Source organism: Drosophila rhopaloa, unplaced genomic scaffold (assembly GCF_018152115.1).
Source record: "Drosophila rhopaloa isolate 14029-0021.01 unplaced genomic scaffold, ASM1815211v1 contig_155, whole genome shotgun sequence".
NCBI classification, from domain to species: Eukaryota; Metazoa; Arthropoda; class Insecta; order Diptera; family Drosophilidae; genus Drosophila; species Drosophila rhopaloa.
Genome location: NW_025335034.1, coordinates 2,770,069 through 2,784,448, shown reverse-complemented (window position 1 = coordinate 2,784,448; position 14,380 = coordinate 2,770,069). Strand labels below are relative to the sequence as shown.

General features: G+C 37.9%; 1 protein-coding gene across 1 annotated transcript; it reads right to left on the bottom strand.

Annotated features, from left to right (window-relative positions):
* Positions 1 to 5,078: 5,078 nt before the first annotated feature.
* On the bottom strand, positions 5,079 to 6,649 carry LOC108038310 (putative odorant receptor 83c). The gene is made up of 5 exons (XM_044457079.1): positions 6,098 to 6,649; positions 5,804 to 6,042; positions 5,396 to 5,585; positions 5,189 to 5,344; positions 5,079 to 5,129 (listed from the first exon to the last, which is right to left on the bottom strand). Exons 1-5 carry the CDS (start codon positions 6,647 to 6,649, stop codon positions 5,079 to 5,081), a joined length of 1,188 nt encoding a protein of 395 aa, XP_044313014.1.
* Positions 6,650 to 14,380: the final 7,731 nt, after the last annotated feature.

Sequence of the window (14,380 nt, the reverse complement as noted above, 5' to 3'; positions counted from 1 at the left end):
CCGGTTGCGAAGTCGATGTCACTGTCGTTTGGCCTGTCGCTACAAATCTCCCCGACAGATGGCGTGGCGAGGAGGGGGGCGTTGCCCATAAATGATGGCAGTGACCACGCCCCTATTCACATGAGGACAGCAAATTGCCTAATTTATTTAGAAGGATATAGGGGCTTCTAGAAGAAACTTTCAACTGTACATGGCAGAAATTTAAGGAATAAGATAAAAAAGGTCTAGTTTAATAGTTATATAGAGATGGTATTCAAAACCTAATCTTTACAATTGAAAACTTTTTAGCCAGAGTCTGTCCCAAAAGCAATAGATCACACTTAATTTGCGTAAATATAAAAAAAGACAATTGGGAAAGTTTAATTTCAATAGCTTTTAAACTAAGATTTCTTATTAAATAAAATTTATTATACAAAAACAATTATCAGGTGGATTTATAGGAACTACACTAAAAAAATAAAGTTATACTTTGAATTTCCAATTGAAAATTTCAATTAATATTTTTGTTGATCTTTGTATTTATAAATTAGAATCGACTAGTACATGACATTGATGGTTTTTGTTTTTAATTCTTCATTTCCACAGTAGTTTTTCAAGTGGCCGATGATAAATTCCCCCGCCATTTGCTTTTGCCTAATCTCTGTAATTATTTAAACGTTTAAGGTTTAGTTTCATCCTATTCGTTGGCTGTCCGTTGCGAGCCTTTTCAGTGGCATGACCCAAATGTTTCACTCATTTGCATAAACATCTCCAGCGCACATAGAAACGGGGAAATGGCATCTACCGCAGAATGCAGAAGGCAATTTTGGGAACCGACAGCCGGCCGGGGCCCGAAAGCGATTGTGCCATCAGAAAAATGCTACACAAATCATGCATAATATAAATTAATAGCCATCAACTCTTAAATTTCGGCAGCATTTTAAAATCGGGCCTTCGGGCCCTTGGTGCAGAGCCACCCGCCGTTTCATGGCAAATTAGTAGCTCGTGGGCATTTTAATTGCGTCCAGCAGCGGGTTGGTGGGTCCCGGTGATTTGGGACGAGGGGCGGTTATGTGCGTCAAAAAATAAAATGAATTCATTTGTACCCTTTTCAAAGCCGTATAAAAGAAGGCTAAGACGCGGCACGCGGTCCCCAAATGACTTAACTCATTTAATGTGGCTCTAATGGGATACAATTTAAATTTAATTGATTTGCCCGACAAGCTTTTTATGGCCGCAAGAATTTCTCTAAATTAAAAATGCCTTTTTCCCGTGTGCGTCTGTGTGCGGTGGTTCGTGAAAATGCGGAGCGCTTTAAAGGGCGCCAAGATTAATTCATGTTTTGTGCTCACCATATTGATTAAATATGCGGAGCCACGCTGGTGGCTCAAAGAGTGCCTGACAACAGTTAGCTCGGCTTTTGTGTTTTTTGCAGTGGCCCGCTGATTTATTGGTTTAATGCACCCACCAGCAGCACCCGCATAAACAGAGCGCAACAAACCGCAGCGGGGGCGTTGGGACAACCTTTGCTGCCCGCCGCCATTTCTTAGCCTGGCAGCTAATTTATGTGCGCACGCGGCAAGAAAATGCTGGCGAAAGGATACGCCAGGCGACGGGAGCCAGGAGCCAACGGCGAACAGCCAAAACACGGCAAATAATTTTAATATTTGCTGGTGGTCGATGCGGTGACCTGAATAAGGCAGAACGAGTATTTTTATCCCTTAAAATAAGTCAAATTTAAGGTTCAACACTTGTATTCCTACAAGGATCAGGTTATAGACCTTATTTATATTTGTAATCCCGCTAATTAAATATTTGTCGCATTCAGTCTCAGTTTTATTCTTTAATTTTTTGTTTTATTTTATTAATCATGTATTACAAAAATATATTTTATTTTAATTTAATCTAGAAACTATGATTTTAAAAACATCAGTAAGTAAAATATACAAACATTTTTTGTTAAAAAATATTCTGATATAAAATGCTGTTAAAGAAATCTTCGTGGTTTAGTTTTATTGATAATTCAATATATATGGACTTATTGGTTTTGGTAATTATAAAGAAATATAAGAGAGATTGAATTTATTTTAAAAATAATATATATTTATTTGCTAAAATTTGAATATTCTTATATTTTTCCGTGCAGCTAACAGCGAAAACTTCCCCACATTTCTCATAGTGCGAATTATGTTTTCAGGGGGCGAGGTTGAGGTGGCAAAGTGGGAGGCTCGAATGTCAGCGAGCATAAAAATTCGCATTTTAATATTTGCCAGTAAGCTGCGCTGCGTTGGCAGCTGATTTGCCATAGGTCCTTCCAGCGCGTCTAGAGCTCCATCCCGCTTCCTTCGTCCTTCGACCTTCGTCCTTCGTCCTGCTCCTTCGGCGTGTTTGCCTGCCACTTTATCTGCGCCCAGCAGCTGGCGTTTGTTTGCGGTTCCATCGCGCGTTGCGTGTTGACTTTTGTGTCTGAGCCACCTTTCAACTGCAACTAATTTATTTTATTTGCCAGCTGGCGACCTGGCCGCCCGCCCCCTCCTTTCCCTGGCCACGCCCCTAAATATGATTCAAAACAAGCATTAGAAAATGTATTGCATGGCACGGGGCTGACGGTTCTGCTGCAGTTGATACAAAGTGTTTTGACGTTAAGAGCTTCCAGCTGGGTGTCGAGTGGCGCCACTTTCCACCGATTCCACGATTCGGTGTCATTGCAGTGGACAGGCTGTAAATGAGTTTTGTTATCTGCCTGCCAACAAGCGAACCAATTGCATTAGTTGGGGCCGAACAGGACGGGCCAAGTGAAGGAGTCCGGTGTAGTTAACGCATTGTGCTCCTCCTTTCGCAACGGCTTGGTACAGCAAGTAATGGCTTGAGTCCAGGGAATAAAACCTGAAACAGAACCGTTAATCGGAATTAGGCCATTCCAAATCGAAATCCAGAACAGGTACCGACACCGAAATACAATCTTTTATATCGGTCATCAAACAAATAACATTAAAGTTTCCAAAAATAAGTCACTTATACAACACATATAAAGAATTGATAATCACAAAGTCGAGCTTTATAAAATGTTACTTTGCGAGAACAAACATAGCTTTTTTTCTAATATATAATTAGATATTTTTATAAGTTCTGTGGCTTTATGAGTTCGAGCCGGTTTTAACAACGGAACTAAAAATCAAAAACGAAATCACTGCTTAAATTTTGTATAACTTATATTTTATTTATCTAAGTATCAAATAAAAGTAACAAAAATGTTTATAAATGAACCTAAATAAAAGTTAATTGAACAGTTTAAATATATAAAAAAGGGGATCGAATATTATGAATAAATATTGTTATATGTTTTTATTAATTCCAATATTTATCCTTCTTAATATCCTTAATAATATCACTAAAAATTATGAGATTAAATTATATCTGTATTATATTCTGGCATAGAATATTTAAAATATTGTTGTTTTTTTCGCAAGATCTAAAACAACGAAAGTGATGAAAACATCAAGAAATTGTATTACCGAAAACTAGGACGTTACATGTTTAAATAATTAAAATATTCGTAGGTTCTATACAATGTAAACCCTTGGTGCGAATATATTATATAACCGAGCAATTATAATTATTTGCGGCTGATTAATTTTGACACAGCTAATTTAAATAAAATAGGAAGCAGGAAATTGATTTTTTGATTGAAGCTGTTGTTATGAAACTAAAACAGTTAATAATAATTTATGGTTTCATATCTAAACGAAATGGCACAAGCCTTTAACATATTTTTGATATTGATTGCTCCATTATGATAAGAATAATCTTGTCCAAATTATGGAATGCATTTTGTTTTACTACCATTGAGCATAAATAAGCAAATAACTGCTCAACCCCTTGTGGCCATTATTTAGCGTAATTAAATAGCGAATGAAAAATGAGTAAATTATGGAATGTGAAACGCTCGTAAATTTCCTTCCATGAGGTCGTTGAGTCCGCTGACCAAACTGTTGCTCTGCTCCTTCCTGACCTTTCGACTGTTGATTTTATTAAAATCATTTCGTTTTTTATGGTCATTGGATGGCGGCATATACAACAACGGTGTACTTAATTACAACTGCATTATAATAACGTTACAATTATTGTTATTATTTTTTATCCAAGCACCCAAGCCATTGTCCCGACCACATTTATAAAATGCCCATTATTCATGGCCTGTGCAGAAGCTATTAATGTCCGCTGGCCAAATATCAGGGAAGTGAACACACCATTTCAAAATAAATTAAATTTTTATTCGCGTATGCGAAATATATTAAATGTTTTGTGCATAAGAAACTCCCCTTAATGAGAAGCACAATTAATGCATTCGAGTCGGGGGCTCCATAAAACCGATGCCATAAATTCAGTTTTCTGCGTTGGTAATTAGTGGCCAAGGTTAATGGCAACTGGAAAAACATCCCGTCGACGAGTTCATCAGGAGTGACTGGGGGAAACCATTTCAAAGTTGCGCCGAAACAAAACTTGTTAGCTGATTCCGGGCGGGGTTTTAATTTGGATTAACCAAAAGTTGTTTTAATCCTGCTCAGTGCTTTTATCTAGTATTAAATCCTAATTACAAATTTGGTGTGGAATCAACGGTTTTTTGTTAGTCAAATTGTATTTTGTCAATATTGTTTATTTGAATTCCATTATTTAAGTTAAACAAGAATGAAGACTACATATTTAATATACTACGATTAGGAAGGTTCTTATGTGTTTTGTAGGGTACACGTGTTTTTCAAGTTTTTTAATTGCAATAAAAATGAGAAAATGTAAATTTAGTCGTGCTTCGTAAATTGCAAAATTTCGTTTTACGATTTTTTTGTAAGCTTACGAATCTTTAATTTCTGTCATATTGTTTGAATAAATAACAAATAACTGTATGGCAAAATTTAGTGTTAGTGTTAATATAATTTATTCAATAAATATTATTTTATTTATTGGAAATATGCATAGATGTGAATTATAATTCCCTTTAATGTCTAAATAGTGTTTTGTTTTTCACACTAATTTTCATGGTCTGATAAAATGGCCAAATGGTCAAAATATAGCAATTCAACGTTTATAGTTGCGAGCTTTTAAGAACGATTCATCATCATCATGGACACGCTGTAAATAAGCTTTACGATCTGAAAAATAAATGCAATTATTTTCAATGTGATATTAAGATGTATATACTGTTCCCCACTTGCAGTGCCGTTCTCACAGATAGCGCCATAACGCCAAGTATTTGTATAGTGTGTGGATACTGCGCTTCTCGCAACATCAGTCCAAAAAGCCTTCGCTGGCCCCCATTCAACTCGTACCAGGCCACATTGCAGATGCCATCGTAGACCTGGTCGTACTGTAGGAAAATCATGAGCCGCTTTATAAATAAGTGTTTGAATAAACTTACTCCAAGCTCAAGAATGGTCCCCAAAATGCAATAGATGGACATGCTGTAGGCGGAAACCACAAAGAAAATGGCCGATGGCATGTGAAAACTGGACAAGTTAATGCAGAAACTGAGCATCATGGCCAAAGCCATAGACAGAACTTGAGTTGCGATCAATTCATAATAAAGGCCGTTCACAGTGCGACAGTAGCTAAGAGTTAAGGGTTATTAATATAATTAACAGAGGTTTATAAAAACTTTCGAAATAAATATTGTTTTAATTAACCTTAAGAGTGCCTATATAAAATAATTTTTTTTATAAATATTAAAGATACTAGTTAGGAATTCTAATAATCCAATTAATTTTACTAAGTTCATATTATTTTTGTTTTCAAGCAGAAAAAGGTTAATTTTGTCCCATTTATATACTTTGTAAAAAGTTGATGCCATTTGATCACTTCCAATAGTAGATGCTGGCGCTTTTCCTCTCCATTTATGCGGCCTCCAACTGCCACCAAAGCTCTAATTTCCGCCTTCTGTTCCAAGGCGTTATTGAACTCATTTATCTTTATCTGCAGGATATCGGCAAACGTGAGGATCTGAGTCAAGCCGAGAAAGACGAACAAATCGCCGGCGTAGAAACCAACGCCTGTCACGACGATTGTCACCTGTAATTACCAGTTATTAAACATTTGCTTAAAGAAAGTTTTATATAGTTCTTACCAACTGAATCAGATATGTGACAATGTAGCCAAAGTTATTTTCCAGCGGTAGACCGGGAATCATGTACTGCATTGCGGTGACCCTTGTTCCATCATGAAGTAACATAGCCAGCGGAAGGGCACCCATCATGCAAAAGGCCAACACATATCCGATGCGAATGATCCTCATGATGTGGAGCAGTCGATCTATGTTCGAGTTCAAGGTGCTTCGGTAGGAATCTCCCCGATTCTCGTACTCCTCGTAAATAGTTAGTGTGTATAGGACTAGATGCCTCATCTTCTGGTGTTTCAACAGGCAGGTCAAGAATTTTCCAACTCCATGAATTAGACCACCGATCATCAAGCTGGACTTCAGCCCCTCTTCCCAGTCGCCACCATTATTCAGAATTGAAAATACTGCGAAACCCGCATAGTTTACAATCGCAAACATCGTGGTCCAGGTGCGAAAGTTAAATTCCAATTTGGGCGCCAACACATCAACGCCCAGTAGATTGGTCAAACTGTTGATGTTCTTGGATAATTCGCGGAACCGACTGGCCGGACTGTTCATCATGATGTAACTGATTCGGACGTCCACCAGTCAACCTTTTATAGGAAAGGGTTTGTTTTGACCCGGTCAAATAAATGCAAATGTTCCTGCAATTTTCACAATTAGCAAACAATTGTGTAATTAAGTATTTAATCGTTCCAGCTGCAATTTTTTGTAAACGTCGTTCAACGTCTGTGTTATAAAGTAATTTACTTAGGTAATTTATTGCGTGGGATTTTGAAGTGAAGATAAATTGTATTTCTTAATGTCGATAATCAAGGGCTTTACAAGAAGGTAAATTGTATCTATATTTTTCTTCAAAATTTGGTCTAAATATACGAATTTATATAACTATAATTTCAAATTTAAGAAACTGTAAATCTTTTTCATATTCAATTGAAACAGGAATGTTGCTTTACTTACAATGTCTAATGTAAAACATTTACATATCTCCCTAAATGCAATCGGAAATTCCTAATTCAATAAGGAGCTTAATATTTTAAAGTCTTGATAATCTTCGAGGCACAAGTCACATTGTTTGCATACTTGTACTTATTGCACAATGGGGGAAATTCAAAGTATTTTGCCTAAGACTTCTGCGCCTTGGGTTGGGCAATCGCAGGATTAACACAATAAGGTTCCCTTGCCCTTTGTTGCTCCCTTATCAGTGAAGGGGCCACCTTTCGCATACAACTGTACGCCTTTGTTTCGAAAGTCCTTCGATGGCATTCATCATACGCACTGTTGTCTAATACACTTCAGAGTGCGGAACGTTATTAGTCAGGCCCCTTTGGATGGCCTGGCGGCTATATATGCACTAGTTCATTGTGTGCTTTTTGTTATTAATTTCCAAGCTATAAATTTTGCTTTGCCACATTTCTAAAGGCCAATCCCCAACTAAAACTACTCACTTGTACTTGGACTGGGGAATGGAGAATGGGGAATGGGATTGGATGGGACGGGATGGGACCTCACCTTTTGCACGCTCGAACAGCTTTCGGTTTTTGTCTGCGGTATTTTGTTATTCTGGCCGATCCAGCAGCTCCGCCTTCCATCTGCTGCATCTTTTGTTTATGCTTCACAATGGCCTGCCGCAGGTTTTTACTGCCTCCCATTGTGTCCTGGCCTGTGTGTGTTTGATTTCTATACCCATTACAGGGGTATGCTTGTATCGGATGGTAACGAAGGCAAGGCAACTTTTGTGACCCCAAATATCTTCCTTATCAGAAGCCAGAAGATAAACATTCTACAAAAGCAAAACTAGATACTGCCGATTTGTATTTATAATTCTTTCTGATAGTAGCGATAGAGTCGTCTTTAAGTGTGGAATAAAGGGAGAATAACTACCACGGTATCTCATAGTCGAGACTGATTGCCAAACTCTCCTTATGTTTTCCTTCTGTTTCTTGTATTTTTTTGTCTTCTCCTTGGCTGCCTGCCTGCCTATAAAATGCAATGGAATTTCATATTGTGCGAGTATATATCGGCATCAACATAATGCTCTCGGATAATATTCCCTGGCATTTTTGCGCTGCGGCACGTAAAAAATGCAGGCTGTACACATACACACACACAAGGCACGGCGTTACATGCCTGTGCGTTTGATGTTTAATCAATTGAAAATGCGAGTGTGTGCCATTGATGGGCCACCCCGACCCCGATTTCCCGAAACTTGGCGCCTCAACTTGTCTGCCTCGGACTGCATAATACCCGAGCCCAAGCTGGTGGCCTGGTGGTGTGACCCAAGCCAGGGTCGGATTTGCAACCTGACTTCCGCATCGCCCCGCCGGCTGTTTGCCGAGCTCAAACGGTGAGCTGCAAGCGGCAAACTGCAGTCGGGTCTTAAGACGCGCTCTCTAGAAAAACATTAGCAAGATTGCAAGGTGCGTGTGCGGTGCCACACACTCGCACACCCACACACCCACTTCCACTTCCTTATTGAAAGGGAATTGAACGCTCGACTTGCAGGACGGCTTCCTTTCGCAGATTTCCCCTTTGCTGCTTGCCGCCTGAATGGCACAAAGAGGAATAAAAATTACAATATCGCCGCTGCCGCCGACGATGCAATGGAAATGGAAGGCAAACAACAGGCACAACTACAGCCACACGCACGTACACTGAAAGAATTGAAAGGGTGTCAAGACATGCGAAGGTTAGGTCGGGATTCATTCCTGAACAGGAACATTTTCCCTTCGTTTCAGATTTTCAGATAGAATACCATTAACTAAAAAATATGTTAACAATGGAACATTTAAAAAAAATGATTTCTTATTTGTATAGTTTAATAAGTGTAATAAGCTTATAATACAAGTACTTTTTTTATACTTTCTTAAAAACATTAACATTACATTTTAGTTGGAAAACGTACCAACATACCAATCGGAGGAATTGTAACAGGAATAAGTTTATTTTCCTTTATAAAGTTAAAAACTGTGGGTCCATTTGTATTAAAACTATTAAAGTTTTTTTAAATAATAATATGCTTATGATAAAAGGATGTTAAGATACTTGATTTTTAGTTGGAATTTCCTAAACCACAATTTAGAGCTGCATTGCTGCAATTTAAGGTCTACAAAATATTTTTGTTTGTGCAACTAAAACACTCTAGTGTCAACAAATGGTTGTTGATATCAGGGGCCAGTTTTTTGCGCAGTGCACGTACACACAAAGGAAATCGCAGAGCCTTAAGCTGCCTATGGAGGCATTCATGCGTTTGTGTGAGAGCGTGCGAGTGTGTGGGTGTGTGGATGTGTGCGTGGAAGAGTGTTTCTTGTATTGAAACTTCCTTTAATGGCTTCCGGTTATCATTATTGGCACAAGGCATTGTCCGTCCCTCTCCTGCGGCTGCGTGTCTATAAAGATTAAACTCATTGTTCTTTGTTGATTCCTTTCGTCATGCAAAGAAATTAATATTCGCAATCCATTATCGTTTCTAATAGCCCACACACGAGCATACAAGCATACGAGCGTACACATCCACCCACAATGGCGCACATTTAATAACCCTAATGGGCGGCTTAAAGCCTTAAAGCGAGTGGCGACCTTTGCCCAGTGTGCCACTGGCCTCGATGCATAATCAATCAATCGAAGGCTTTAAGCTGCCGACTAATTTGCAGCAAAAGGACCCGAACCGGGCACTCTCTTTAAGTGTCCTTGCTCCTGGCGCACAGACACACACACATTGATAGATGGGCGGATCCAGTACGTCAGCGTCATTCGCTCCGGCTAATGATGACAAATTTTTTATGGGCATTATGAGCGCCAGTGACTTAAAGCGTGTGGGAATGGCTGAGAGCACTGGCAGAAATCAGGGGAGCTTAATAAATAGAAGATAGATCTGACAATTCTTTAAAAGCCTTTAAAATGAGAGAATTGAAGTCAAACACTGTAGTTCCATTTTCATAAAAATTATCAAATATTTGAAGATAGATCATAGAATCGCCCAAAAGTTATCTTACGTATACATTTTTAAAAAAGTTGTTCATGTTTTATTGAGGTATTTTAGGTATTCAGGTACTTGATGTATACATTTATTTTATTTGTACCAAATCCAACGAAGTAAATCGAAGTTTTTTAATTAGCTTAGATCATGTTTGGTCGTTCTTTAACTAAATGCATAAATTTTTAATTAACATTGTGAATATATTTAAAAACTATAAAAAAATATTGCCAAGTAAAAACTTTTTAAAATGTACTTATTATTTTAGAAGCAATTTAATAGCCTACAATTTATTAGGGCTGGTAACTTCCATGATATTAATATAAGCAAATTTGCAAAAGTCAGGTTGAATTATCAAGGAACAAGTGAATACTGAGAACACTAAATGATTTATTGATGAGCAAATTTGGTGCTATTTTCTCGGTGTGTGGACATAGAACTGATGGGTGTTGGGTGTTGTCTGTTGCCTGTTTCGGTTTCTGCTTTTCCCCCTCCGTTGGCCAACTCCTGGTCAGCCTGGGCTCTTTATTAATTTGACAGCATCAACAGGAGCTGGCTGACTTGGCACGCTAATGATTGAAATGAACTCCGGCACGGTGTCCGGATTTGGGACTCCCTGCTCCGGGAAAAGCCAGAGCAACGCCTACCGTCTAACCGGCAGCAGCTTGATTGATGGTTATCACTCACTGGACGTCGAGAAGGGCCACTACAAGGACGTCAGATTAAATGCTGTAGGTGTGTCATAACTTTTTTCCTTCGCCTGCCATTCCTCCGGCCCATTCCCCATTGTGCCGCATTGCTCCTTTGTTCGGACGACATTTGGGCACTTGTCATCCATCCACCGACACAAACGCCCCACCCAGACGCTAAGTATGCAAAAGAAAGGAGCTCGGAAGGGGAGACCAAGTGGGGGATCCAAAAATATATCTGCCTTGTCACATGCCAATGCAAAAGGAGACAAAAATAAACCGCCATTGGTCATGTTTGAAGGCAAATAAGGCCAATTAACAAATGCAAATACGCAGCATATTTTTGCACTTTTTTGTTGAACGGCAAACAATACAATTTTAAATGAATCGGCAAAACGACATGTGGGGACAGTTCAAATTAATCTGAATTAGTTGTGGGTATTGATAAGATCACGCATACTCATCTTATTAATATTTAAATGAAATGAGTACCATGTGTTTAAGGCAATGCTTATTATTATTTTTAATAGGTTTCCTACTTTTTTTGCTCTTTTAATGATTTGAAGTCATAACAAACCCACTGGCTTTCAAATTATGTTTTAATTGAATGTCAAAGTTCTGATACACGAAATAATAAACATAAATTAAAACCTTGCAGCTATAACAAATATGTATTAGTTGAAACAACAATTATATCATTAAATTCTTATGTTGCTTGCGTAAAAACAATAAAGTTTTCTGGGTTTTTAAATAAATACTATATAATATATCAGTAAAAATCAAACTGTTTTTTTGCTTTCCCTTTAATAAAACCGTATTTCATAAATCTAATATACTCTCCGCTAGATCATACAATTCAATTTAAAATGTAAATGGTAATTTTTAGAAAAGTGCACCTAAAGTTTAATATCAAACATTATTGCCTATATTCTTAAATAAATATGGTAAGAATCTAGGAAAATACATTATAAGCCACAATGTATTTGGAATAGATGGTTATATAAAAAACTTAACTATACATTTTTGAAAAGTTAAAACAGGGAAGCCTTATTTGTTCTCTTCATACTGTTTATAAGTGGTGTCAATAATTTAATATGTTTCATATTTCTTGCATTTGATTCAAGAGGTTGAAATAAACAACTTTTTCCCAAATATTTTCACTCATAAAAGTACCAAAATCTCAAACGATTGTAGGCCACAAAATATGCTCAAAACTGTGCAAAGAGAAAAAATCCCCCAACGAAAAAGGGAGAAATGATAAAACGCAAGAACACCGCTCTCAGTGAGCGGAAATGTCGACTTCCAGTCCACCAGCACTGCGAGGAAGTTTACTCTTAGTCCCATGGGAAATTTCCGCTGAATGGAAGTATAAGAGTGAAAAATCGAAATCTCACTCGAAATAAAAGAGAGTCCTGGTTGGGCAATTTTCCTTTAAGTGTTCGAAAATGGGCCAACGGATTAAAAGTGTTTCTTTTTAAGTTTCACTTGTTGCCAGCGTCTCAGGATAATGACAATGCGTGATTAAACACCTGCTTGAGATCTAAGCCTGGGAATATATTTAATTCACACTGCACCCATCCACTTCTCGGTCGTCCGCAATCAAGGACATCCATCGGTGGGCAGTGGGCGGCAGAACGGAAACGGAAAAAATGAGATTTATGACGTGCACAATGGCGGGCTGAGAGCAGGTCCGGTGGAAGGGCCAGGTGGGCAAGGGGGCGGGCTGTGGGGAAAGCACTTATAAATAAAAGTATGTGTGTACATACCATAAATGTTGGGTGAATTATTAAAATAAAAGTGAAGCGGAAACGTAACAAAGGTTCGGCGGCAGCATTTATGACAGGAAAACGCGAAACGCAACACAAAGAGATTGCTGTGGCACGCATCTAAAACGAGATATGCCACGCCGGAAATAAGCGCCCCATGTAGCACACACTCTCACACCCACACACTCACACACAGTAATGTTTACGCACTGGCAAATCAAGATCCCCCGTAAGTAGGCTTCATTTGCCAAGCAAATGCTGCCACGAATAATATCAGAAAACGGTCTGAGAAAATAGGTTGGATACTGTCGCGAGTGTGTAATATTATTTATCATTAATACTCAAAGTATTCGAGTCCTAATATTGATATTTTTGTTGAATCGGACTTATCTTACGTTTTCATAATTTTTTTATTTTGTCAAACGTCTTTAAATTTAGGTCTCTTTAATATAAACTAGTAAATTGTCAATAGAGCACACAAATAAATGTAACATAATTTAAGTCTTCTTAACTCACTTTTTAAATTAATTCGTAAATTTAATATTTATCAGTTAAATTAATCTATAATATATATTAATAAAGGTACTCCGGAAATTTTAAAGTAAATTCTTAAGCTAATCTCAAGCTTTATTCCAAAAACAAATTTGTAATCAAAAATATAAAATAATGGATACTGAAAAGATTGTTTCGCTTGAGATCAAACACTCTCCTTTCAGCATAGTATATCCGTATTCTGCATAATTTATTTCCCAAGACAAACCATTAATGTGGACTGCCTGGAATTCCTGAGAAAAAAGAAAAGAGTGTGGACTAGGCCTGGATTACTAGTCAAACTAAATACAAATGTATGCATGTAAACAAGCGCCCACTTAGGCAGCCTGCCACGCCCCCGCCCATCGGCTCCTCTTACCAATCAGCAAGCCCCCGCACCACCCCTCCCTCTCCTGTGTATTAATGTTCATTGAAGCGATCAAAATCAAGTCGACTACGGCTAATGCTACGCACATTTCTGGGTTTTTTTTTAGTATTCCTGGCCCGATCCCAACCGTCGATGGCCCAAACTGCCTGTGTGAACTTTCGCTTGTTATTTGCAATTTGCCTCGACAACAATAACAACAGCGAAAACAGAAAGAAGAACAACAACTAGCGGGTCCTGGAGGAAAAGAGGAAGCTTTTGATTTTATATGTGTGCAGGCATTTCTGTTTGTTTTTGCCACTCGTCTCTCGTTTTTCGTCTTCGACGCTTGGCTTTCGTTTTTTAAGGTCGTTTACAGCAAACATTTCGTTTGCCCAGCGGATGGGGTGGGGGATGGGGAGGGGCAGGGGGAGGGGGCTGGTTGGAAATGTATGTTATTATTATGGGGCATGTTGTTAACTACCCATACGCAAAACTCACTTTTTTCCCTTCCTGTGTTTGCGGGCCGAAGCATAAAACGGATTTGTGAAATCGCTTGGAAAAAATATAATCAAAATTGTTTTCAAATGACTTACAATTGCTAGGGCACGTGCACTCGGAGAAAAGTGGTTCGCTTTACTAGATAAAAATACATAATGTTGAAATCAATCAATGAAATGGCAAGAAAATTGAATTGTTATAAATCAAATCACATTTCACCAGAACAATCTTAAAATTTATTAAAAATGTTTTATTTATGTATTACATTTATATACAAATTAAATGTTAAGCACGTAAATAGATTTATGAATCATTGAATTATAAGAATCATTGATTTATAAGAATCATTGATATAAGCCCAACCATAAAAATACAACATAAGGAGTAGTTAGTAACAGTAAGTCCACATTTAATTATGAAACAAATGGAACATTAGTTTAACCTGAATAAATTTTAAAAATGAAA

Coding starts and splice junctions, on each gene's coding strand:
- LOC108038310 (XM_044457079.1), bottom strand. CDS start 6,649: ATGATGAACAGTCCGGCCAGTCGGTTCCGCGAATTATCCAAGAACATC. Junction 5,586..5,803: donor TGGCATCAACTTTTTACAAA/GTATATAAATGG, acceptor CTTAACTCTTAG/CTACTGTCGCACTGTGAACG. Junction 5,130..5,188: donor CTGTGAGAACGGCACTGCAA/GTGGGGAACAGT, acceptor TTTATTTTTCAG/ATCGTAAAGCTTATTTACAG.